The 27,765-nt window shown below is 40.0% G+C and overlaps 1 protein-coding gene across 12 annotated transcripts in view; it reads right to left on the bottom strand.

Annotated features, from left to right (window-relative positions):
• DROSHA (drosha ribonuclease III) overlaps positions 1-27,765 on the bottom strand; it is a 145,741-nt gene that overhangs the window by 10,502 nt on the left and 107,474 nt on the right. For all 12 annotated transcript variants that reach the window (XM_035291734.3, XM_078365640.1, XM_035291737.3 and 9 more), the window contains 7 exons: positions 27,027-27,086; positions 25,561-25,660; positions 21,671-21,773; positions 19,638-19,708; positions 13,777-13,821; positions 12,134-12,291; positions 10,681-10,786 (listed from right to left, as the gene is read on the bottom strand). In XM_035291734.3, the coding sequence (XP_035147625.1) occupies positions 10,681-10,786; positions 12,134-12,291; positions 13,777-13,821; positions 19,638-19,708; positions 21,671-21,773; positions 25,561-25,660; positions 27,027-27,086 (643 nt within the window). The remainder of the gene's footprint in view (positions 1-10,680; positions 10,787-12,133; positions 12,292-13,776; positions 13,822-19,637; positions 19,709-21,670; positions 21,774-25,560; positions 25,661-27,026; positions 27,087-27,765) is intronic.

The raw sequence follows: 27,765 nt of genomic DNA, 5'->3' as shown, positions 1-27,765 counted from the left end.
TTTTAAAGTCTAAAGTAAGCTTCAAGTTTCATGGCACTGATGCTAATTTTGATGTTACAGCACTTAGGGAGTGATGTTTAAGTAAGTGTTATGAAAGGATTTAAATTACTTAGATTTTTACTTTTATTATAATTTTAAAGATTTATAGCATCTAGCTTGAGTCTCAGGTTTTCATAGTGATATCCTTTATTTTTTTTTTTGAAACAGGCTCTTGCTCTGTCACCTAGGCTGGAGTGCAGTGGCGTACCATCTTGGCTAACTGCAACCTCCACCTCCTGAACTCAGGCTATCCTCCCTCCTTAGCCTACTGAGAGCTGTAACTACAGGCAGCCACCATCACACCCAGCTAATTTTTGTGTGTGTGTGGTTTTTTTTTGTAGAGACAGGGTTTCACCATATTGTCTAGGCTGGTCTCAAACTCCTGAGCTTAAGGGATCTACCCACCTTGACCTTCAAAAGTGTTGGGATTACAGGCATGAGCCACCACACCCAGCCCATACTGGTATCTTTTGTCTTTAATCAAATTAAACTATAATTTTCATATTTCAACTTTAGGAATTCAAAACAAAAATTTTTACTAGGAATCTCAACAGACAGCTAAGAGTCCTCCAAGAATTATCCAGCTAGTAATATTATACGCTGCACAAAAATTATGCAACCAATCCATTATAGAAGTGTCCATAAAACAAGTATGTTTTAGGCATTTAACACTCATTAACCACTCACTAGGGAAGTGAAGGGGAGGACAGCTGGGAGCAAGTGGGTAGATACAAAGATGGGAACTCACCACACAAAAATGGAACATAATCATCCCTGATTCTCTAAGATTTGGGAGAATAATGCATCTACAACTACAACTTTTTTTTAGAACACGTATAATCAATTCTTGGTCTATTAAAAAACTTCCTGCTAAGAAACATTCCTGAAAACAGGGCCGAGGAGCTGGAAGCAGCTGTGAGTTGTGCCGGTATTCCACTCCCTGCTGTTCCATGTCACACTTTCTTTATTAGATGCAAGTTTTATGCTCTGTGGCTCCATGGTGTCAACAGAGCTTATGAAAATCAAGATTTATTTCCAGTGTCTGATAGTGAATCCTTGACAATAGATAAATAAGAAACAATATGTTCTTAATTTGTCTGACAATGATTCATGAAGCAGAAATATAACTTGATCTTCATAAGCCATGCTGGCTCTTGAATTTCAGACTATTATTCTTTGCCTGTCTTTGCTTCCCTTCCTCCTCCTATCTCCCCCTTAAACCCATCTCTTCTTCAATATGGAGTTTCACTAAGATTAGCATCCACAGAGGAGCTCAAAATTAAAAGGCTAGCATATAACATTAATAGAAAACTCAACCAATAAGGAAGCCCACTAGCCTAATATCTTGTAATTATGGAATAATTGAGCTGAAAGTTACGTATCTGTTTAGGTTTTGATTTCAGATGGGGATGAGGAGCTTTCCTAAAGCAGAGGCTATGAGGGAACAGGACAGCTACCATGGAAATAAGGCTGTGCTCAACAAGTTGGGTCCTCTCGGAATGGGAAGAAAACTCTTTAAGTTGTGTATATGGAACGTTCATGCCACAGAAACAACATAAGCACACACAAATTATGACACATCCCTGGCTGCCAGGTCCCAGCTGCCACCTTCCAGTGTCAGGGCCCCTCACTCAGTGCTGTACGGTAATGCTGTCTGACGGGGAAGGAGGAAAGCAGTGAGGATGGAATCGAAATGCTTCCAGTTTTATTTCAGACATGGCCTGACAGGTCAGAAAGCAGAAGGGTGGCCAGTAATAAGTGAGATCTGTGCGGTTCTTGCCAAAAACCCAGAGCCTGAACCAAAAGTCAGTGGGGAAGAAGGAAGCTATACATCATCCATATTCCCATCGTCAGTTTAAATTTAGAAAATGAATTGAAAAGAGACAAGACCTTGCTCTTCACCTAGACAAGAAAGTCTGAATGGCAGTTCTCTAAATGACAACTTTCATTCTTGTTCTTTGCTGAACTCTACTTCATAATGAATCATGTTATTTGCCAAAGAACACGACCCGGGGGATCAGCAAGAAAGAAAACCTGAGGTTACCGCAGTTCAGTGCACCGGTGGTGGAGGCCAATTACATGCCAGGCTCAGTGCTGACAGCTGAAGATCCTCAGAGGAGCAACGTCCTGCTGCTGTCCTCAGGAACTGACACCCTCAGAAGCTGTGTCCAGACTGGCTGTTGCTATGCACTGTGGTGGCTGCAGTGCCAGCACAAAGACCGCAGGTACACGCAGGTGCTCCTCTAGACCTCAGCCTTCCAGGGAGGCCTCCTAGAGGAGGGTTGACACTTAAGTAAAGCCTCATCCACATGGCTGTAACACCAGAATCACAAAGTGCTTCTGAGAAGCTGGTGCCCAGGCTTCTTTCAAGAACCAAGGAATCAACATTTCTGGAGATGTAACTTTTGGAAAGATTCATGTGGGTGGATTCTGATGAACACAGAATCAGAACTGGAAAAGACTGAGTCAGCCAGTGAGAGAAGGGTGGGAAAGGATTTCCAAGGAAGAGAGAACAGCTATGGCAAATGGAAGGGGCCATTACCCAGCAAGGTGACCACTGGGTGGACCTGGAGGAGAAATTAGAGCCAAGTGAGGAGAGCTGATGCAGTGGGGCTGGCAGGCAATGTAAAGAAGCCTGTGCTTCCCTGTAGGGAAAAGGAATCCCAAAAGGTATCAGATGGGGGCAGTTGCAAGGTAATTTTTTTTTTTTTTTTAGAAAGACTGTTTTGGCATAAGGATTTGAATGGGGACAAGAAGTTGAAAAGCCTGCAGATGGTGATGTTATAAATTATTATTTTACAAAGAGGAAATATCTATGTATATATTTTAGTGGAAATCTAGAAAACAAACACGAAGCACCCAATTGGGCAGAAGGCACTTATCAGACTATTCTGCAAACAATGCCTTGTGTTAGAGATAGCAAAAAGCAAAAGACTTCGCACCAAGTTACCTGGGTTCAAATTGGGGCTCTAGCACTTCCTAGCTAAGTAACCCTGTCTAAGTCATTAAAATATCTCTGAGCCTCAGTTTCCTCATCTGAAATGGAGAATGTAGTGTCTAGCTCCCAGGGTTGTTTTGAGAATTAGAGTGAACGACATATAATCTAACTACAGTGACTGCCATATATAAACACAACAGAAATGTAAATTGCTGTGTTATCAATAACAGCATCATCATAATTAGACAAGATATGTTTGCTCTTCAGTTATGGAGGGAAAGGTTCTAGAAAATTCTAAGAATTCCTCTTAATTTGTTTTCAGTGCAAAATGTTTTGGTTACCTGTCACATCCACTCACTGTCCTCAAAATTCTCCATCATTTTGGGTCAGGCACAGTGGCTCACACCTGTAATCCCAGCACTTTGGGAGGCTGAGACAGGCAGATCACAAGGTCTGGAGTTCAAGACCAGCCTGGCCAACATAGTGAAACCCTGTCTCTACTAAAATACAAAAAAATTAGTCAGGCATGGCAGCGTGCACCTGTAGTCCCAGCTACTCAGGAGGTTGAGGCAGAGGTTGCAGTGAGCTGAGATTGCACCACTGCACTCCAGCCTGGGCAACAGAGTGAGACTCCATCTCAAAAATAAATAAATAAATAAAATTCTCCATTTTACCAGGTGCTAACCTGTCCTTCACAACTTTGAAAAAAAAAAAAAAATACTTCCAAAAAGACAAAGTTTAATTTGAAATCACCAGAAAAACTTAGAAGGCTATAGTTAAAGCTCTCTGTAAACCTGAGAAAAGGGCTGCTGAATTCCCGCTGCAATGTCACAGACCAATGTAAATATCCCACTTCTGAAATTCTGGTTTTGAGAATCCAGGATGTTTTCTATTATCCCAGCATAGCAGTCTTTCATAATTACTTTAAACTTTCATAAGAAAAATATGTATTTGTTTAAATAAAACACACATATTGACAATCATCCTTCAAGTTCCCTATTTCACTCTTGAATCGAAAGAGGAAAAAACACAGTTGGGGGAATGAGCTAACGAAGAGCGCCACCTAGTGTCAAGTGAGCACCGTGATTCATGATTCCGAGGGCTTTCATATAAGAACGTGGGGTGAAAGCAGAATATACTATTGAAAGTGACAGTGATATGCCACACAGGTCTATTATACCAAGAGTGGTGGCCAAATGGTCTCCATTTCCCGTGATAACTAAAGAAAAGGTACATAAATGCTAGCAGGCAAATACAGGTCAGATACAAAAAGCCAAATTATGTCAGTGACAGAAATCCTCAAACAGGAGGCTGTGGAGTCTTATCTTCTCAACAAGATCTTTTAGATAAAATACCTGCTTGTCTGAATGATTTATGCTCAGTGTTGTGTGGAAGCAGCAGGGCAGGATTAGATCACTGGTTCTCCAGCTTTTTATCTGTAATCCTTGCTCTCTTTCCCATTATCCAAAATCATTGAAAACAAACAAGAACTGTAGGTTCATCGCCACTGTGGTGCATCCACCGTTGGGTTCAGTGCCTTGCACACAGTAAGCATGGAGATGAGCAACTATTTTTAGCACACTGAAAAGGCCAAGAAAGAGGAATGATACAGAGGAGAAAACTCCAATGGCTTAAGATTTGAAAGTGTCACATGACAGACATCCTGGCCTGTGTAAATGCTTTGAGGTGTTCTCACAATTTACCTTGACCTTACTGCATAGACCCATCCTAAAAACCAGAAACCTCAGCCTGTGAAACAAAACTTCTTCCCTCTGTAGCCCAAGGCAAACTCAGTTATCGCTGAACAATTGGATACGCCTGACATTCCTTCCCGAGGGGGCCTTTTTGAATAGCCAACTTACAGAACAGAATGTTTTTCCCCATCAGCATTCAAAACCAGAAAACCGTATCACTTTTGCTCAATTGTCCTTTTCCCGGTAAGTGTGCAAGGGAATGGCTCAAAGCTAATTAATGCCTCCCAATGTGAATTACTGTAGCTGTGTGCTCTTTAATCACAATAATGAATCATTTGCCACACCCCACCAATGCAACTGTCTTAAGTAATCCTCTCCACATTTTAAATGAATTTTAATCCTTAGATATTCATAAGCCAGTTTTCAGCTTCTTCCCTTAGACATAAAGCAACAGTCCACTTCCCTCCAGTGCCACTACCTCTTCCCCCTTAACTTAGCTGACTGCAAAACTGTCACTCTTTTATTTGTTCAGCAAATACGTACTGAGGGCCTACCCATATATGCCAGGCACTGCTGAGCGCAGTGACGAACAAAAGCATGCTCTCAAAGAACTCCTAGTCTAGTGGGGTAGGCAAACTGGAGTAAATGCCAGGAAGGATGACAACACAGAATTTTGACGGGGGGTGGAGGTGTGGGGAAGGGTGGTCAGGGAGTTTCCCCTGCATCCAGAAGTCACCCCAGAAAGGACATCTAAAGGAAGAGTAGAAGATAACAGGCAAATAAGAGGACGAGCTAGAAAAGAACAGCTTCTGGGGGAGGAAGAGCATACACAAAGGCCTGCCAGCAGGAGGAGACCTGGAGAAGCACAAGCAGCCGCCCAGTGCAGAGATGCAGAGCGAGGAAGAGCCTGTGGTATGAAGCTGGGCAGGCGGGTGAGGCCAGACCACCCAGGGCTTTGCCTGTTCTTTAGTAATTATCTGAAGAGCAACTGAAGAGAGTTAAGCCAGTATAGGACGATCATTCATTCAAAGCATATTTGCTGAGCCCTGATATGCCAGGTACTTCCCAGGGACTCAGGAACCAGGAATGGAGAAAACAAACAAAAACCCTGGAATTCACGGAGTTTACACTCTGGTGGGAGAAGACACATAGTAAACAAGTACATTGCATACTATATGCTAAGGAGGAGGAAAAGATAAGAGGTTCCAGGCTGAGGAGGTGTGCTAGGGACAAAGGGAGACCACTGCCTATTTATTCAGGGTAGGCTAAGGAAGGCCTTATGGATAAGATGACATCTGAACAGAGACTTGAAGGAGGTGAGCAATTTGGCCGTATGGATTACCAGGAGAACAATACTGCAGCCAGATGAAATAGCACATGCAAAGGCCCTAAGGCCAGGGCTTGCTTTGTGTCCTGGAGGAACTGCTTGGAGGCCAGTGTTAAGAGTCTACAAGACAGGGACAGGGAGTTAGGTCATAAAGGTGACTGTAACATCATTGTCTTTTACCTTTGACATGGGAAGATTTGGGAGGTTTTGTGCAGAAGAGGAATGTAATCTGGCTTCTCTTTTAAAAATGATCCCTCTAGATGTGCTTGAAAATAGACTGGGCATGGCAGATGACCATTCGGGAGGTTATGGCTAATAATCTGAACAACAGTGGCTCAGACTGGGTGATAACAGCAGAGCTGGTGAGAAGTGGTCAGAATTTACAAAGAACTTAAACAAATTTACAAGAGAGAGGAAAGGGAAAAGGTCAAAGACACAAATTAGGAAGTAGTGTGAAAATATATTCAGAGCCATGAGACAGACAGAATGAGATCACTCATGGAGCAGAAGTTGACAGAAAAGAGGTCTGACGATTGAGAACTGGGCCACTCCAATAATAAGAGGTGGGGAGAGGAAGAGAAACAACCACAGGGGATTGAAGATGAACGGCTGGTGTCATCACAGTGTAGTCACTGTAGATGACAGTCCAGTGTAGATTTGTTGTGAAAAGACTCCTTTGACTGCAGCATGTAAAATGGACTGGACAGAGGCATGAGCTGACATAGGAAGACCAGGGGAGGGAGCTGCAAAAATGACTTCACAAAGGCCTGAGACCTGGGGCTTGAAGGATTTCTGCCTGAGAAACTGTCCACCTCTCGAACAGAGTTCAAAAATGCCCATAAGAACAGCAAAGGCAAGCTTTTCAAATATTAGGATACATCCAGGAGAAATGTGGCGACTCCAGGAGCCCACTCCTCTCATGGGAAGATGCTGCGTTCCCTTATGTTTTACACGAACACAACCTTCAGATTCCTATCCTTTGCAATTTAAAACGTCACTTCTTTCAACTGGGTCTCTATCAATCACTCTGTAACTGGTGTGTGTGTGTGTGTGTGTGTGTGTGTGTGTGTGTGTGTGTGTATGTGTGAGTGAGAGAGAGAGAGAGAAAAAAAGAGCGAGAGAGACAGAGAGGAGAGTCTTGATCTGTTGCCCAGGCTGAAGTGCAGTGGTGTAATCACAGCTCCTGGGTTCAAGCGATCATCCTACTTCAGCCTCCTGAGTAACTGGGACTACAAATGCACACCACTCTGCCAGGCTAGTTCTTTATTTTTTTTGTATTTGTTTGTATGTATGTATTTTGTCGCCCAGGCTGGAGTGCAGTGGCGTGATCTCAGCTCACCGCAACCTCTGCCTCCCAGGTTCAAGTGATTCTCCTGCCTCAGCCTCCCGAGTAGCTAGGACTCAGGTGCACGCCACCATACCCAGCTAATTTTTGTATTTTTAGTAGAGATGGGGGTTTCACCATGTTGGCCAGGATGATCTCAATGTCTCAGTGATCCACCCACCTCAGCCTCCCAAAGTGCTGGGATTATAGGCATGAACCATGACGCCTGGCCCAGTTTTTAATTTTTTTGTAGAGTTGGAGTCTCACTATGTTGCACAGGCTGGTCTTGAACTCCTGGGCTCAAGCAATCCTCCCAGCTGGCCTCCCAAAGTGCTGGGATTACAGGCATGAGCCATCATACCTGGCCCTTACAATGTTTTGATAGTTATGCAGAAATTAAACTGCAGTGGTCCAGGTGAGTAAGGCTGGTAGGGAGGATGTGGGTGATAGAAAAAAAGTCATAAGGAAGAGGATAAATTAAACAAATACTCAAGGAGTAACACTTTGTCAGGGCTTGTGAATGGACTAGGATATAGAAAAGGGAGCTAGAGAGAGGCATCCTAGGTTTCTGACATGCAACACTGGATGGGTGGTGCAACAGTTCAATTACTCGGGGAATAGTGGACAAGGACCCAGACAGGAGATTATAAATTCAGTCTTACATATATGGAGACGTTGCAAAGGCAGCTGAGGCTGGAACTCAGAAAGGAGATAGAACTGAAGAGACCAGTTGACAAGTCATCTGCCAGTAAGATGAAACTGATGGCACACATGGAGAAGCCTGGCAAGAGAGACTCTATTAAAATAAGAGAACATGGCCTAAGAGTGAGCGTTTTAGATATGGACTGTTTTTTAGCTGTGAGAATAAGATGTGTCAGCAAAGCAGGCTGAGGAAGAGTAGCTGAAGAGGTAAGAGGAGGGCTGGGCATGGTGGCTCACGCCTATAATCACAGCACTTTGGGAGGCAGAGGTGGGCGAATCATGAGAATAATAGATCGAGACCATCCTGGCCAACATGGTGAAACCCCATCTCTACTAAAAATACAAAAATTAGCTGGGTGTGGTGGTGCACGCCTGTAGTCCCAGCTACTCAGGAGGCTGAGGCAGGAGAATTGCTTGAACCCGGGAGGTGGAGATTGCAGTGAACCGAGACTGTGCCACTGCACTAAAGCCTGGTGACAGAGTGAGACTCCATCTCAAAAGAAAAAAAAAAGAGGTAAGAGGAATGTGCCCCATGACAGAAGCCAACAAAGTTTGTGTTTCAAGATGGAGGAGGGAGCAGCCATGCTAAGGCTGGTGGGAGTTGATATCTGTTAGAATCTACGTTTAGCTTATGATGGTTCATCTTTGTCTTGCCAGCAGATCTGCTAGTCCTGCTGATTTCTACCAAACCATTCTGTGAATGTAATTCAAAAAGCCTTCACATAGTTTTCTCATTTGTCAACACCATTCTAATAAGCTAGTCAAAAACTTTCTAATATTAAGACAGGAAGGCTCTTAAATACATTTTGGATAAAACTGCACTTCTGGCATTGAAGTGATTTTGGAAAGAACACAGAACTGGAGTCTCTTTCTAGTCCTAGTTTTACCTTTCTCTAGATCACGGCAGGACTCATGCCATTCTGAGTGTTGGCTTCTTTACTGTTCCATGCTAGGGGTGGGGAGTGGGGTGGGAGAAGAATGTGAGCAGGTGGGAAACAATCAACTTGGAACATCCCATCTCTATAAGATCCTAGAGTTCACAATTAATTTTGTAGGAATACCAGGGGAATGGTATGTGAGTATTTAAAGCAAACATTTTCAAAAGTGGCCTCTGCGGCCCTAAGATGAATTACTACCTCAAACCATTTAGTTGGTTTGGCCATTTCTCAGGCCAACCAGATACTCTAACACGTATGAAGTGTCAGAGGATACTGAACATGCAATTTATTATCTAATGAACAGTGAGATACTAGACAATAGTGCCTTCCCCAAAAATGTTTATATTTTCTTATGAATTTAATATTAAATCATGAAAAAAAAAACACGGTCTTGTCCACCTAAAAACAGTTAACTTTAAATGGTAATCAAACCATTAATTTAAAATAAGAATACTGCTGATTCCTCAGCACTTACGATGGAACTCAATAGATACTCACTTAATGAATGAATGCTAGGCTTAGAAATCCCACTGAAAAATGACATCTAAATAGCCAAGTCACCATATTCTCTCTAGTTCCAATATTTATGCCTCACATAAACTATTTCCAGAGTTCACAGTTACAAAGATAAAAATCCAATTCTATTCAAAGCAGAACAAACATAAAAACCATAGAGATGCAAAGTTCGAAGGACTTGTTATTTGTTTCAACATCATAAAGATAGACTGCACGAAGTATCTTGTAGTGTACTGATATTTTTTTTGCCCAATAAAGTATTTACTTTCTCAATGTCCAATCCTCAAGGGACTTCTCAAAGGTTACTCCTTGTGCCTTGGGAGATCATCATGATCACCTTCTGCATGTTTTGTTTCACCATTCCAGGACATCACTGACTGGTTTCACAGAGTAAAAACCGTTCGCAGCAGATAAAAAAGCTCAAAAAAGTTTTATAAAATGAAACCAAAATAAGAGACGGGGGACCATTCCACTCTGTTTATAAATCAAACCTGTCTCTGTAACTCACTTTCAACTCTGCAATGGTCTAACCAAACTAAGTCCCTAGGCCTCTCAGTCTTCTCATTTTTTTTATGCCATGCCTTTTTGCTCTGCAGTCCCAGTGTGGGTACTGCCCTTGCACAGACATTTCTTACCACTAAATCCCAATGGCCAAACCCTAACCATCTTTAAAGGCTCAAACATCGTTACATCCATGAAACCTTCTTTGAACTCTACAGATAGAAGAAACCTCATATTTTCCTAAACTGCACAAGTGCAGCAATTTACCTAGGCTTCTTCACAATATTTACCATGTTCTACTTTGCATTTATAGTTATACTAACTTATGCTTTCTATGGTGTGTATCTATGTGTATACACACACGACATAGATATAGTATACTGTTTATTTTTGTAGTTATTTATTTAAGCTTTAATCTCTTTTAATACTTTTAAGCTCCTTGTAAATAGACTTGGTGTCAACTCATCTTTGCTCCTTCCATGAGGCCGAACTCAATGTTTTGCACAGAACAGGCGGGAGTATAAAATGAGCTGTCACTGTATATGTGCTTTGTATACAATATGCACAATGAAATGAACAAAGCCATGTGATAAGCTAAAGTCACTAAGAGAAGAAATCAATTACATAGATATATTTGACCGCTCTAATCTTCACTCTGTTTTACAGCAATCTTATTGGAGGAAGTGATTTAACAAACTCACAGTTAAGTGTCCTTCATGATGATCTGGGAAATGAATGAATAAGTACTCTGTGGCTACCAGCTGCATTATGGAGTCACCTAGAAATTCCATTCTCTGATTGTGGCCTCTGGAAAAAGAAATATCAATGTAAAGAAATCAATAATCATTTATGGATTTAAAAAAAACACCCAGAATTTTTTAAAAGGCATGACTTAAAAAGACAATTTTGTTTTAAAGTACAAAACCAAATAGAACTCCCTAAGGCCCCTCGATTGAGAAGAGATCTGAGGTAATATAGGTTGAGTTTTAAAGAAGAGTAAAGTGAATATTATCTAAGGATTAAACCACTGCCAAAATAAAGATTGGTAAATGCTGCCTGGTCAGAAGCTGAAGAGTGTAAATTGAAAAATCAAGCATAATACAAACAACAATCTTGAAAGAAAGCAAACAGGTCCAAGAATTTTCTTTACTAAATTTATTGAAATATATACTCTGGCCAGGTGCAATGGCTCATACCTCTAATCCCAGTGCTTTGCAAGGCTGAGGCAGGTGGATCACTTGAGCCCAGGAGTTTGAGACCAGCCTGAGCAACATGAAGAAACCCCATCTCTACCAAAAATATATACATATATATTATATGTATAAATAAATTAGCCAGGCATTGTAGCATGCTCCTATAGTCCCCAGCTACTCAGGAGGCTGAGGCAGGAGGAGTGCTTGAGCACAGGAGGCTGCAGTGAGCCATAATCGTACCACTGCATTCCAGCCTTGGCAAGAGTGAGACCTGTCAGAAAAAAAAAAAAAAAAGAAAAGAAAAGAAATAATATACTGTATTATTCAAAGGTGGAATCCAAACTTAAAAACAACAAAAAAACTATGGTAAGCATCTTTCATCTTTACAATTTAAAGAGATTTGGGAATATTTGATTTGGAAAAGGGGAGTAAAAAAAGTGAAGAAAAAACAACCCCAAAGAAAATTTTGCTAATTTTCTTAATTGTTTCACTAGCTCACCTTCAAATCATTCATCTAGAGCAGGGGTTAGAGGGCCAAAACTAGCTCACAGTCTGTTTCTAAGAATGAAGTTTTGGGAACCCAGCCATGCTCCTTCATTTCCATTTCATCAATGGCTGCTTCAATGCTACTAAGGCAAAGTCAAATCACTGCACGCAGGTCACATGGCCCACAAAACCAAAAATATTTAATATCTGTCCCTGTTGGGAAAAAGTTTTTACTTCCTTCACACTTTTCTTAAAACTTCACAGAGAAACAAGATGCATGACAATGGAACCAAAAACACTGAATTGGAGCATAACCCCGGGTCCACACTGGGGTCTGTCTGCTCACCCATCTCACAATGTGACTTTCCTGGAAATACATTTGAAATCCCTATTCCTTCGAAGGGCATGCTCCAAAGGTCTGGGACTGCCTCATCTAAATGGTCACATTGGGACTGTAAGAGTACTTTTAACTCACAGGGTCAGATGGTTAAATCCCACAGTTCTCAGTGTGAATGCCCTTGCCAGAAGTCGAACATGAGTAAAAATTACTCCAATTGCTTCTTCAAACTCAGTAAGTTTTTGTAGAACCGGAGAAGTTTCAATAAGTTGTCGGTCAGTATTTGGCTCCTGTAGCTACACGAAAATAGAAATAAATAAAAATCATTTATTTGTTTTTGGTTATAAGTGTAATGATCAATTCTAGGACAGTGTTTTGTAAAATTCCTTCTCCCATGAGCAGAAATTTCTGAAATGCCAATAAAGCATGGAAGCTCCTTTCTCATCTCTTCAAATGGCAAACAAATCTAATATTTAAAGAAGGTTCAAATAATATTTTCCAATCTTCTACCAAATTTCAAGGCCAAGTACTGTACATAGATAGGTCAAAATCCCAAGTATTATACTAACTCTCCAAGGAGATGCAAAGTGAAGAACAGCTAATAGAGAATATAAATACTAGTAAAACAACGGTTCTCAAACCCTAGCATCCATGTTAAACGCAGTCAGCTGGGCCCTGCCCCAAAGGTTACTGATTTCCTATGTCTGGAGTCAAGACTGGGAATCCACTTTCCTGACACGTTCCCAGGTGACGTACATGTGGCCCTTTAAAAACTACTGCATTAAAGTAATTTGACTACTGTGTTTTCTAGGGACCAACCTATTTTGGCAATGAGCATCATTAAAACAGAGTTCAATGTACGTTGGAGATAATTATACCACTAGACAGGTGGTGCTCCAACAATGAGGCTTTAACAACTGGCAGAAAGCAAATATGAAAAGCGTGATTAAAATGAACATTTTCAACAACTTTGGCCACTTATGTATTAATAAAATATTTTTAAAGTACTCTGAATTAATGTCATTTCTTACTGTAAAGCCTCTCATGAGAGTTCAACCACTAGCGATGATTCTTACATTTATTTTATATACATATACAAAAATATGCATACATGAGGATACATATGCATGTTTACATATATGCATATATCCCAAAGCAAAACACAACTAAAAGCAAAGAATAGTAAGAATTCTTAGCCCATCTGGAGACATAGGTGTCACCACCATATGTAGAGCTTTTAAATTTCAAAATCAGGAGTGAAAAGCTATCACACTGTACTCATTTTTTAATTTACAGTAAGTTTTATACACTCTGAATTGAGGCTTTCAATTTCTAAGATCCAGATGAGACTATAATTTAACAATATTAATTTAGTTTTTGTTCCACTATTTCAGTATGCTCAGACTTGATTTCATACTATCTATTAACACTTTCCCTACAATAGTAACTGTGCGGATATACTGGGGTCAACATTTAACACTTTGAGTATCACCTTTTGGTGGTGGTGGGGCATCCACACCTACACGGTAGCTCTTCTCGCCTTGTTAAGGAAGGATGACTCCCAATACTCCCCCTCCCCCGTTCCAGACCACATAAACCCAAGGCATGGGTTCATTCTACTATTTGTTCCAGAGTTTTCCAGGTCTGACACCTCAGCTTAAAGGCATAATGCCACTGAAGAGAATCAAAAGATAAAAGTGGGAAAGGAAAAAAAGGCAAAGGAAAATAACATGAATAGCTGGGGTTATAAAGCTCACTGCAGACAGGGAGGTCATACTTACTTGGAGTGGGTGGAGAGGATAATTGAGCCAGACTTCGCGCAGGTCCTGGAAAATGGAGTGATGCCTTTAATGCTCAAGGGGCCGTGTAACGCACCCTAGAGTACTACATAAAACGTCAGTATCTGAAATACAGAACTGTTTCAGATGCTGACTCCACTTATGGCAAATTCAATAGTGCTGGCAAACTAATTTTGTTTAAGTGTATTCACCACTCAAACCGCCTGTAGTGACTCTAATTAGCCTATTTAGGGGAGGAAGACAGTCACCTCTAGCCCCAGAAGTCAGACACCTTTTAAAACTAAGTTACACATTTGCTTAACCTAATACATTGCACTAAGCTGCTCTTTTAATCATATTTTTCTCTTACTATTATTCAGGAATGTGCATCAGCTGTGCCTTTTGTAATTAAAACTCAAATGTCCTTTATTTTAGGCACGAATTCATTATCATCTGAGCTATTTTAAGATGAAGTGGAAAACACCCCATGTCGTCTTCATAGGATTTCACATTTATGAGATCGTGCTTTTACAGCGGGTCACCACATATGCTTACTTAAACTACTGGAATGAGTGAATTTTATAAAAACCCCTCGTACATTATTTTATCCACTGAGTTAAATCTAGAGGCAGTTATAATGAGAACTTCCTCAGGATTAAAGTGTTCTTCCTTTAGTTTCAGATACTAGCGAGCCTCTGACTGAATTTATTTGCCGACCTTGATGTTAGATTTTTGAAATAAATAACAAAAACATTCTTTAAGAGGAAAAATATATATATATTTTTGGAGGGGAAGAAGTACAGGAAAATTTAGTACCACCTGTAACAGAGTGATAAAGTAAAACACTGAATATTACTTGTACAACTTATATCTTAATAAAATATACTCAGGGCTTTTTAAATAATAACTTTTAAAAGCATTTAAATATCAAACTTTCTTTTGGGGCACTTTAGAGAACTTTTCTTAACCAATTCAGAAATCTTTGAAATCTCTGTAGTGCAAATTATATTGATTGCTCTTACCTTCTCAACAATTTTCTCTCAGTGCTTTTTTTCTTCCTCCTTTCACCCTAAGTGGACATTTATCAAACTTCAGCCCTTGGCTGACCTATTCATTACCATTGCCACTGGAGAATTCCACCATTTTCAATGCTTTAACTACTACCTCAGTTTGGATTATTCATTTCGGCTGCAGCACTGACCTAAGTTCCCAGTGCATAACTCTAAATAGCACGTGGGCACCTACTACCGCATATGTAGCAGCACCAAATGATAACTTTTCACCTTTCTCCTTAAACTAGAGCATCTGTTGTTACAGAAGATGGCAGGCTTAGGAGTCAGGCTGCCTAGGTCCAATCCTGACTCCATCTTGGCAAGTCACTTAACCTCTCTCAGCTTCCATGTCCTCAAGCTTAAGACAAAGATAACTGTAGGACCTACTCAAGCTGTTCTCTGACAACTACCCTGAGCAATGCACTCAAAGCATTAAACCCACAGCTGGCCCATAGAAAATACTACTATTAGCAATGACAACAACAGTGATAAACAGCCATTCCAATCAACCCAATTTCCAAGGCGCAAAATTCCCAGAAATCTTGATTCACTTTTCTTCTATCTCCTTCATGTTTTATACCCAAACAAAACTGTGATTTCTCCTTTCATTCTGCTGCCACTCTTCCTGGTGTAATAGCACAACACCCCCTGGCCAGACTAATGCAACTCGTCCACTTGCTTTAATCTACCCTGTAGATACCAAGATAAGGTTCTGCTGCACTTTGGTGTCAGAGAATATCTACTGAATAGATCTAGATTGGAACTCCAGTGCTACCTTGGTAAGTCAAGGACCTTAGGCAAGGTCTCCACCCTTAGTTGGCTCTTCTGGAAAATATTCTGATCAGGTCATCTGCTCATGCAACATATTTTTATTGAATACCTAGCTCTGTTCTCAAAGGGGCCTAGTGGGAAAGAATGAAGGTAAATAAGTACAATTTAATACATTGTGGGAAGTCTCATAGTAATGTGTTGAGAAATGTTAAGTTTATGAATATTGATGTTGAGAAATGTTAAGTTTATGAATATTGATGAATGCTGAGTGTATGATAGAATATATTGTTTGCTAGGCAGAACGATGGCAAGGAAAACCTAGCCACCATGCCCCCCACCAGTAGAAAACTACTTAGGGCATTCCAAAGTGGCAGGACAATACATAAATATTATATACCTGTTAAAAACAATTCTTTAAGATATCTGACCCAGCTCCTGTGGCTCCCTCGTGGAGAATACTTCTTAGGTTGTTTGTGATCAGTGATAAGCAGGTACCAGCTGCCTACTTGGTATGTTTTGTGTTATGAGAAAATACTGAACACCTGTTTGTTAATAATGATTACCTGTTTAGAGAGAATAAATGTGTGGGTCAGAGTCTACTCCGGGCCTTCAGCCTGGAATGCTGTCAGCCCTTGAGGCTCTCAGCTCGGAAGGCTGCTGCCCCCACCCCCGACAGACCCACTTTGCTGTTCTATCTGGGTGTCTGCTTCTCACTTCCTTCAGCACCGCCTGGGTGGGGTTCTCTACAGCTGAGTTGGTTCTTGGTAATAATAAGATATATACATATAAGTGCTAGGAAAACTGCCTTGAGGTGTCAGATAAAGCTTCGGAAAGGAGATGACTCTTCAGATGTGTCCTGAGAATATGAAGATTTTGGCAAATCAGTAGAGAATGAGAATCAAAAACAGGGCACCAAAAACACAAAAATAGTAAAGTACACAGGCATGAGAAGGTGATTCCTAGTGAATGGAAAAGGTTTAAAAAAAAACAGCAGAGAGTCAGATTCTGAAAACTCCAAAATGCTATGTATGCAGTATATAGAGCTTGGGAAGTTATAACCAAAGACTTCAAGCAAGGAAGGCCATAACCAAATCTGCTCATTGAAAAGAAGACAACACTAAATGTGGTATGAGTGATGGACAGGGGTGGGGGGGCGCGCAGCTGGGTAAAGAGTTCCAGTGAGAAATGAGGAGGACAAAAATGAAAGCAGTAGGGTCGCAATTCAAGAAATAGTAGGGTCAGAACTGATAGAATTTTGCAATTGATCAGATAAGAGGAGAAGAAAGCTTCGGACAAAAATAAATCCTAAGGTTTCTGGTTTAGAAGATAAAAATAAGGGAGGAGAAACATGTTTGGGGTTAAAAGCGATGGGTTCAATACTGCACATGTTGAAAAAAGGTATCTGTGGAACGCCTCTAAGAAGGTGCCCAGAGGCAACTTGAAAAGACACTTTTTCCAATTTCTGGAGCTCCAGAGAAAAGGCTTGAGTCAGAGATACTGGGACAGATGTATAAAGAGAAAAGGTATGAAAAGCAGGGGCATAGCAAAAATTACATTAACACCACTTTTTTTTTTTTTTGACACAGTTCTGTCACCAGGGTGAAATGCAGTGGCACCATCTTGGCTCACCACAACATCCACCTCCCGGGTTCAAGCGATTCTCCTGGGATTACAGGCGTCCACCACCAGGCCCAGCAAATTTTTTATTTTTAGTAGAGACAGGGTTTCACGATATTGACCAGGCTGGTCTTGAACTCCTGACCTTGTGATCTGCCCGCCTCGGCCTCCCAGAGTGCTGGGATTACAGACATGAGCCACTGCGCCCGGCCAACATCACTGTATCTCTGTAAGCAGGCCACTGACATGATCCAAACGAAACAATGGATCTGAGTGTACTGGGTCAGACATGAAGGGTCACACAAAGACCAAAGTACAAAACCAGCAAAACTGTGGCTGACAGAGTAAAATTCAGTTCAGGGTGAAAAAGAAAAAAACAGCCCTGCTGTTTACAAGGCTGGGAGGACAGACACAGATAAAGCCAGCAGCGAAGTGAACAGGAAACAATGTCTCCCTCAAGGTCTTAACAGCAGCTGTAAATGCCATTATGACCTTCTGACTCACTGCAGACACTCAAATGCCAAACTGCCTCTGACTCCTGACGGCACCCAATCCCAAAGTAATCTCTTGCTGCCCCTAAACTGGCCAGAGCCAAGAACCTCCTGAGAATTAGCACCAGCCCAGGCCTCACAAAGGATGCCTCTCTCCACTCCCACCACACGGCCAATCAACCTGACTTTGTTGCCTACAGGTTTGGCCCTGGCTGTCTTTGGCTGATTAGGCCTTCATGATGCCTTATTCAAAAAAAAAGAAGTACACAAGTTCACTCACGTCTCTCACATGCTACAACTCGTAGGTGGAAACCAAAACGGAGATGTCAAATGAGTCAGAGTGTCTAAGTTTGTGTACTTCAAAATACTAACGAGGAAAACTCCTATATTGTGAGCCTTGTACAGTTTCACAAAAGGCAGACTACAACAAATTCAGAATCTCAACCACTCTGTTTGTAAGATAATGTTCAGACTCTGCTTTTAATCCATTCATTTATTCACTTCGCTCTTCTAACAAATGAGTATGAAACGCTGCACATGCCAGCATTGCACTAGGTACTGGAAACACAAGATAAGCTCGCTAAGTAGACAACTGGGAGAGAAGCAGTTTAAAGAGAAAAGAATCTAAACACACACAGATGCAATTAAGAAGACAAATAGAAAACTGCAGCAAAACAGAACAACAGAACACAGTGGATTGGGGGATGCAGGTAAGATAGGAGAAGGGAACAGGGAAGAGATGGGGGTGGGGGAAGGAGTCTGCAGGGTGCTGGGGGGCACAGAGGCAAGACTGCAGGAAGCAAAGAGAGCAAAGAGCTTGCTGAAATGACCCACAAAAGGTGAAGGCCCGAACAAAGAAAATTTAAGAACTGAGAAAAGGTCTTAAAACACACACCATCTGCTACAGACGCAAATCAAGCTGCACATGTGTTTACATGTGCAGGATAAAAATGAGGGACACAGAACACCTGTAGATAACCTTCCCATAATGAGGAAATTCACACATGTAAAAATCATCACATATCTCTAGAAAAACAAATACAAAAATCAAATTACCAGATATGAACATTGCCCAGGTCATATTTTTCAAAACTATTGATCCTTCTTTTAAAAACTACCCAAAGTAATACAGTAATAACGTCAGACAGCAGATTAAGCTGCAGGTTTCACAGCGGCTTAAAACTGGCTTCCTGTGTTCTTTATTGCTCCATGAGGGCTATTTCATTCAATTATAATGACATTTCAATTTGGAATACAGAGTTGCTTCTCCCTTTAAATGTTAAATTGACTTGTTTTGGTGCAGAAAGCATCCAGTGTGCTCTATTATATGCAGGATTAAAAAGGTGTCTCTGGCAATGTTAATAGCTAAATGTTTAAGTAACAACAGAAACTATTTTAGATTCTATCATTTTTTTCTTAAAATATAATTTGCTTTAAAAAAAAAAGTCCTTTCATATTCTTTATTCATACCCGTATGAGAAACTCCCTATGAACTTTCTAAAGTAAATAAACATTTATCCAGTCTACATAATTTACATAAAAACAAATCATACACGGAAAAGCCAAAAGGCTATTACTTCAACTAAGCCTGCATGGGGTAGATACCCAATGATTCTAAAATATAAAATCACAATTCACTTCAAGACGCTTCAAAATAACGAAGTCCTATTACATTTGTTTTCGTATTTAATTTGTAAGTGACCATGAGGAAAAACAAGGTTCAGGTGAATAAAAAACTCCTTGTGTAAAGGTCCATGGAACTTTCCATCTGCAACGGTTGCATAAGCTATTTCGGTCTACTTTAAATGTCCCATCTATGGTAGATTTGGCTATTTAGTTTCTCCTATATTCTCTTCAAATTATAAAGACCAGCTGAAATAAAATCTTCTGTAATGATACAGAATATAAAAATCAAATGATTCCATATAAATACCGGATCATTAAAGAGCAAGCGTCCAAATAACTGCTTGGCTTCCTCTAGGCTTCCCTCCAAGTAAACAGCTCCTAGATGAAAGGAAGAGAATGCCAAAAGGGAGTCTCCATCAATAGTCAAAGAAAATTACGTATCTCTATAAAAAGCAAAGAGGCAGGCCAAAAACCACTCACAGAAAACAAATCAGCATGTTCAGAAGCAATTGTCTGAAAAGTGACATTTTCCCTCTTTTTGCTATACTTTGTTTTACAAATTAGACAGAAATAATACGAAATTCAATGTACTAAAATCTAAATCTAATATTGTAAGTAAGAGAGGCCAAAGATTAACTATCATGAAGGGTAAAGGTATAAACCCTTACTAAGGGAACAATGCACAAATATTTGACTTTAGTAAAGAAAATGTTCTGTTGTATTTTATACATTGATAGTTTGTTTCAGACCAAATATACACAGGTACCTAAGGAAAAAAAAAATAGATCAATGAAGTAATCTGCGAACAAAATATCAGGGGAAGTTTTACCTTTAATTTGAAATAATTAAGCACTGGACACACACACTGCATGAATCATAACCAGGAAGTATCCTAACATTTTAACTGGGTATCAATTAACTCTGAAATGGAGTGGTCACATTTTCTTAAAATCAAATGTTTACACTTGTCTTCAGAAAGGCTACTTTTCCATGTAAAATGTTAAGGCACTTAGTTATCAGGGCTTTTGACAACTAAAGACATTTATTATTTCTTGATAGATGTAGTAACAATGATAGTAAGAGTAACAGGGGTAGTAACTGTTGTGGTTGGGGGACCACTTATGCCCTGGGTACCATGCAAAGCATTTCCACATTCTTAACTTCACTTTCATGGGGCACCTCAGTAGGAGAGTGTAAGAAACGACTTAGAGGATTTAGGATCACATTAGTTGATTTGGGGGGACAGTTTAAGGAAGTAGAGCTTTGCTCTGGATTGGATGCTGCCAGAATCGGATATTAAGATCATTATAACAACTCTGTGAGGTAAGTGATACTATCTCCATCTCACAGATGGGGAAACTGAGGATCAAAGAGATTAGGTAACTTGCCAAAGACATAGATCTGATAAATGATAGAACAGGAAATTGAATCATGTCTGGCTGGTTCTGGAGGCAATGGCAACACCAACTGTCAAAAATATTATGTGTACAGAGCAAAGTAATTCCATGTGACAAATTCTTTGAAAATAGACATATTTGTGAAAAACAGACATAGCTGTGAAAAGACTGTGGGTAACTATTAAACATTCTCTTGCCACTATCATCAGCATGAAACTACAATGGAAAGCTGTTATATTCATTTTCAAAGGAAGAGGGCAAAAATGATAAGAACAAAGCCCTCTGAAAAATGTACTTGATCATTTACATCAAAAAAAATCAAACTGTCAATCTACTGTAACATTTCATTGTAAAGCATACATACTTGCAATCACCAGCTAATTAACTCTTCTAACTTTCCGGTACTGACACCTAATTGTATTCTGGTTACAGTCAAAAAGAAGCCAAGGAAGTAAAGTGCCTTAGTGAGGAGTGAAATGTCAACATCAGTCTTGCTTCAAGTGAATCAATAAGTTATACAGACTGAAACCCTGGGATTTAAAAAATGTGATGTTCTCAAGATGTTTAAAACAGAAATCTTACAAATAGTTTAATCAAAAGCAACACTGGAGTCTCCAGCAACCTAATTTGTTTGTTTATGTATGTGATCCTGAATCAATCTGGAAAGTAATCCACTGCATATTAATTCACCTCATTTCAATTCATAAGCATCTACATGATATCAGACACCAATTCAGGCAGTAAGAATGAAAAAAAAAAATAGAGGCATGTTCACTGCTCTGAAGGAACTAAAATAACTATAATGTAAGGTGGTAGGTTTTGTACTAGGAACCTCATATGCGTTGGAAACATGTAATTCTGTCCCAAGTTTCCACAATAAATTTTATGTGCTCTCCAGACCGTTTAGACATGCAAGAAAGTAGACTATGAAGAGAAAAATTACCTATTAATGCTTCAAAACAATTGGCCATTGCATGTCGAAGGTCCGATTCTCTACAAAGGTCAGGCCCATGAGCATACAGCATAAATCGGTCCAGTTCAAGTTTCTGCAACATTCACAATGACAAAACGTAAGGAAGAGTTTGCCAAAATCTTAACTACAGTAACTCACCATTTCTTGCAGAGGGTTGGTGTGGAGACAAGATGGGGGTGGGAGAATGGTTACAAAACTATTGGCCTCATATGAATATATTAAGAGAGAGTTTGGTTTACCATTCATTAGAAGTCCTATACATATGGCTCAGTTTTGACTAACTCAGTTCTTTCCCAAACAGGCTTCTACAAACTCCAATAGTTCAAGTAGGGTTCAGAATTGATCAGATCTGAAATTTCCAATTTCAAGTTCAGACCAAGCACTAGCCCAGGCTGGAATAAGACTCTGCTACGAGACCATAAGCCCCTGGGTTCATCCAATATGCCTAGGGAGAGAATTGCAAACCTAACCCAAAGTTATGAAAGTCAATTTTACTTCTTTGACTTGAGTCATGTGGTACTGACAATGTCAGCACCATACAAAACAGACTTTTTTTTGTTGTTTTTTGGAGACAGAATCTGGCTCTATCAGTGCAGTGCCATGATCTTGGCTCACTGCACCCTCCACCTCCCATGTTCAAGTGACTCTCCTACCTCAGCCTCCCAAGTAGTCAGGACTACAGGTGTGAGCAACATGCCATGCTAATTTTTATATTTTTAATAGAGTCAGGGTTTCACCATGTTGGCCAGGTTGGTCTCAAACTCCTGACCACAGGTGATCCAGCTGCCTCAGCCTCCCAAAGTGCTAGAATTATAGGCATGAGCCACTGCACCTGGCCCAAAATAGATTTTTATGTGGTAGAGTAAAGACCTTCAGAAGACTTCAAAATGCCTTATACCTCTAAATCTTTTTTTAAAATTTTTTGGGGGAGGCTGATATCTTTGCATTTGTGTTCCCCTTTATGAGGTTTCCATACTCATATCTCTGGGGGTTCAGTGAGACCTTCTGAGCAACGAATTGGATTAATCTTAAGGGCTTTGAAAATATCACTTGCAATGAATTGTGTTTCCTTTTCTGATGTGGCCTCAGAAGAGTTTTGAGCCAAATTTGTGGCCCCGTTCTAGTGGTAGGCCTGATGACTACATCAGCGCATACTAACTTTACCTCTGGATTCATTTCACTATCTTACTCATACTTTTCCTTTATTTTGATCTCCATGGCTGCTTATTTCTTATCCCATGGCATTACAGCATACAAATCAATTCTGGCCTTTTAGAACTAGACACGATGTGAAAGAATATTTTTATAAAACTCTTGAGATTGAATAAATGGAAATCATAATTCTTCCCATAAAAAAGAAAGATACAAACATTGCATAAATATGCAATAAATCAATTTCCATCACCATGCAATTCAATTCAATAAATACTAAGCAATAATATGCCACATAACATGGAACAAATCACAAGTCAATGAACAGCCTAGGACAATATGAGTTCCACCAGTCCTCAGACAAAAGACATACATTTTGTGTGTCTCGGTATGTGTGTTAAATATCCATATTTATTTATACTGGAAAAAGACAAAGACAATAAAAACAAGACATATATGCTGTAGTATTTTGTACTGTTTGAAATCCGTGATTATAAAATATACTCAAATGAGTTTTGACTACCGCAAATGCAACAGCAGAAAGTATCTCTTTTTAAAAATTGATCCCAAAGCACAAGAGTTTATACTAGAATATGTAAATTTCATCTGTTTCACAACTTCACTGGGAAAATCTAATTGTTTGCTATCTCTGGAGGCCTGCTTGTGAGCAGACTGCAAGCCATATTTTATCTTATAAACATCTACTGTATTCTGGAGTGCTGCGATGTGAATTTCCTGACTTCTTTTAGTCTTTGCATCCTTATTTTTCCATGTAGGCACTAGCACAACTTTTAAAAAGGAGAGAGTGGTATGCTACTGTTTATGTGTTAAAATATTCATTAGTCTGGAAGGTGACCTACAGCTTTCATTAGATTCTCAAAGAGGTCAACAATTTTCCATCAATTCCCTTCCCTCCCAAATGGCTAAGCACTACGGGTCTAGACAGAAGAAAGGTGGGACCACCACAGCCTTCTGCTGCAGCCACTGGGTGTTGAGTACTATGGGAATGGCAAGCCTTGGGCTTGGTGCAAGAAGACCACATAGAATATTCCCTGCAGGGACAAACTCTGTCATTAGTCATAGCTTTGCACAGCACCCAATGGGTTATATAATAGCTTTTGTGTTCATGCCATGGCAATTCCCCATACTGTGTAAATATCTTCCCTACAAGTGTTTGAAAAATAATTATGCCATTCCATTACATCCTAAACTAAAAACAATAAGGAACAGAGTGACAACCTACTTATTAATATGTACTTCCAGTGGCATTTATGTGAATGATCAGGAAGCACTGTGACAACTAAATCAACCAAACACTTAAGCAGTTTGAAATTTCATTCATTGTGAGCCTGCTAAAAGCCAAGTTAGCTTACCTGGCTACTTACAGATTTTCATTAAGACATCAATATTTACCTTCTCAAATGCCTCCAAAACCAGTTCAAAGCCTACCACTGTGGCTACAATGATGATGTTATCAAATAAAATTAAACAATGTGTTCTAATAAGCTAAAATTAACCACATCTTGAATGTAATTAATGCCTTGGCAAGATCAAATTAAGAAACCATTCATAAAGCTAGGATGGGATTTATCTGCTCTTTCTTTCAACATCAAACTTTTATATCAAAATGAAGAAAATATACAAATTACTTTAGGCAAAACCCACAAAAGCTTTTCCAGTGGATCCTCAGTGTTTGGGGATTTAAGAGCCACCATTCTACCTACTATGAAATAAACCCAGAGGTCTATAAAAATGTAAGGATTTATCACAAGAACATGGGCAGCAGCGATAAAAACAGCCCCTACAAAATTATTCACATCTTTGTATAATTACTATAAACAAGTATTATGCCTAGCACTTTATAAACAAAATCATTAAAACTCATAATCTCATTTAATTCTCATAACCAGGCTGTGTGGCAAGGGCTAATATCATTTCCCTTTTACAGATGAGAAAGCAGAGGCTTGGAGAAGAGAACAACAATTTGTCAATTTGTCCATGGCCACCTGTTTGTAAGAGGAAGAGTGTGGACTGGAACGCTGAGGCGTCAGTGCAAGTGTCCATGTTCTTATCAGCTATGATTTATTATAACAAGACATCATAAGGAGATGGAAACATCAAATGAGATCACATAAGTAAAATGCCTGGCATGAATCTGAATTTAGAAAAGGTTCTGTTAGTCACTGAGCTAAGTCAATGAGGCTAGGGGGACAGCCTACACCCTAAATCTTAATAGGATTTGTGATTTGGGGGATTCTCAAAGGTGTATAAAGTACCCCTAGTGGATAAAAAATGGTCTGGAATATTCTGTTCAAAGCCATCATTTGGCTTGTTAACGTAAATTAAAAACAAATGTACTACAGAAATATTACCCAAAGGGAAAATACAGTGTATCTCATTTCTTTTGCTTTGTTCCCATGTTCCTTTTCCCCAAATGTTTAACTCTGTTCATGCACACCTGTCAAATTTTTCTTCATCTGTTTTCAAGTTACCTCACTGTGGAGTTCATTAGCTGCTGGTGAAACTCACAAAAGTAACAGAACTAATAAGGCTGGATCCTTAAAACCCAACAAAAAATACTTCCTGGTCTGTAAAATATTACATCCCTAATGTATCCTAAAGAGTTACTTATTCAAATGCAAAGTTATGCATGGACAGAAGAGGAGCAAGTCAGACGTGGCTACAAATGCCACAGATGTTTTCTATACCTTTGCTAGCATGGCAAGGTGCTGATTCTGAACAATGGCAGTCCGATAGGTTGCTAATCCTCCTTCTTCCAGACTAGGAAACAAATAGTACAAATGGACACTACAAAAAAAAAAGCACATGAATAAATATGCATCACAACATTTTGTCTGTGGTTCTGAGTCACAGAAACAGGGCTAGCACACGGTATCTGCGCAATGGATACCAGCTGAATCAAACGAAAGGCTCTGATTAAAAGTCTTAGAAAGCTAAACGGTAAGAACAGTATATCTGAATGTGCTAAATCCTAGAGCGTTCACTCATTTTCACATTTATTTCTGTTAAAAGATTTCTCTGAAATCCGATGACAACAAAGAGCAGAATAATCAGTCACACACTCTAAGAGCAAACACATTTAATACTAAAAATTAGCAGTGAAACAAATGCTTTTCCTTGGGCTGAGTTATGCGTGGCCCCTGGAGAAAGGAGTCCCTTCTCCTAATTATGTCCATCTTGTGAAAAGAAATGACCTAAAGAGAATAACAACAGCTCAAGGAGTTCTAAGAGAAGCAGGTATTGTCTCCCTTTAAAAGAGAAATTGTGTCAGTATAGAAAAGCAAAACACACTTTCCTCCCCCTACTTTCTTTTCTTTCTTTTTTTTTTTTTGAGATGGAGTCTCACTCTGTTGCCAGGCTGGAGTGCAACATCGCAATCTCAGCTCACTGCAACCTTCACCTCCCAGGTTAAAGTGATTCTCCTGCCTCCGCCTCCAGGTAGCTGTGACTACAGGCGTGCAGCACCATGCCTGGCTAATTTTTGTATTTTGAGTAGAGATGGGGTTTTGGCATGTTGGCCAGGCTGGCCTCGAACTCCTGATCTCAGGAGATCCACCTACCTTGGTCTCTCAAAGTGCTGGGATTATAGGCATGAGCCACCATGCCCCAGCTTCCTACCCCTACTGTTCAAATTAATGATCCTAAAATACTTCCGGAAAGAAAACACACACACACACACACACACACACACACACACACGAAAATCTGGTCATTAAAATTACTTGTAAGCTTTACTTCCCTTGAGATAAGAAAGGGTAAGAAAGGGATCAAAGACAAATCCTAGAAGATGAAATGACATTTTAAAATATCCTCCCTTTCTTTACAAATTGAATATAAGCTCTGAAGCATCTAGACTAAGACAAGCTGATCTCATGTGGCTGTAAGCAACTTTAACATATACTTGACAGGACAGAGACACCAGCCTTTCATCTTGTAATCTCACTCATTACAGCATCAGTGAGTGCAAGTTGTCAGGGCAAGAGCCACAGATATGTGGCTTTTGAGCTCTACAAAAGAGATAAAATACATGGTGTTTCAATGCCTTATTTGGCTAATTACAAAGAAAGCAATGTAATAAGTATGAAGTATGTTACCTACAAAATGTAATTATTGAAGAATTGTAAAACAAAACAAAACAAAAAAGCCTAATTACCTGGTCAGAAATTCAACAACAGCATCACCCAGGAACTCCAACCGTTCATTGTGATTAATCCTACAAGGGGAATTAAAAAGACCACTTAAAATAACATACTAACACCCCACCACCACCACCCCACAAGAAAAGGGCACATGAGGGTTAGCACCTTTAATAATCAAAGCACCTTCCCTATTCCTCATAAATTAAGAGCACTGACCACCATCTTAGCCCACAGGCACCTGGCACCTGCCTATTGGGAAGGAGGGTGCATTCCTTCATATTGTGTGGTTCAGGCTTTCTACCTGGGGGCTTTCTTCCTCTGGGAACCAGACCTAAAGCATCCAGAGACTTATCTCACTAAGGTGATAGCTCACTAACAATCATTAGTATTTCCATACTACTATCAGGTAGAAGACAGAAAGAAGGATGCATTCAGTGATTTTCTGACCGCTGAAAAATCCGTTTTGATATGATATCCTAAAGACAATCCCGCATCACTCCAACTCTAAACTCAACCCAGTATCGGAAGTCCTTCAAAATAAGTCTGATCTGCCTTTTCAGTCTCATTACCCACTCCTATCCTTTCCTATCTACACATTGGGCCCTGCTCCAAAACTACCTGGCACTCTCTGAAAGAGGCATCCCCTAAGACATTCAGTGTGCCTCTTGAGGCCAAGCTCCCTGCCACCCCAGAGCCTTTCACTCTCTCCCATACAATGAGCCACATTGAAAATCTACTAACCCCTTGAGCTCA

Source organism: Callithrix jacchus, chromosome 2 (assembly GCF_049354715.1).
Source record: "Callithrix jacchus isolate 240 chromosome 2, calJac240_pri, whole genome shotgun sequence".
Classification (NCBI taxonomy): Eukaryota; Metazoa; Chordata; class Mammalia; order Primates; family Cebidae; genus Callithrix; species Callithrix jacchus.
This window is presented reverse-complemented; position numbering and strand designations above follow the sequence as displayed.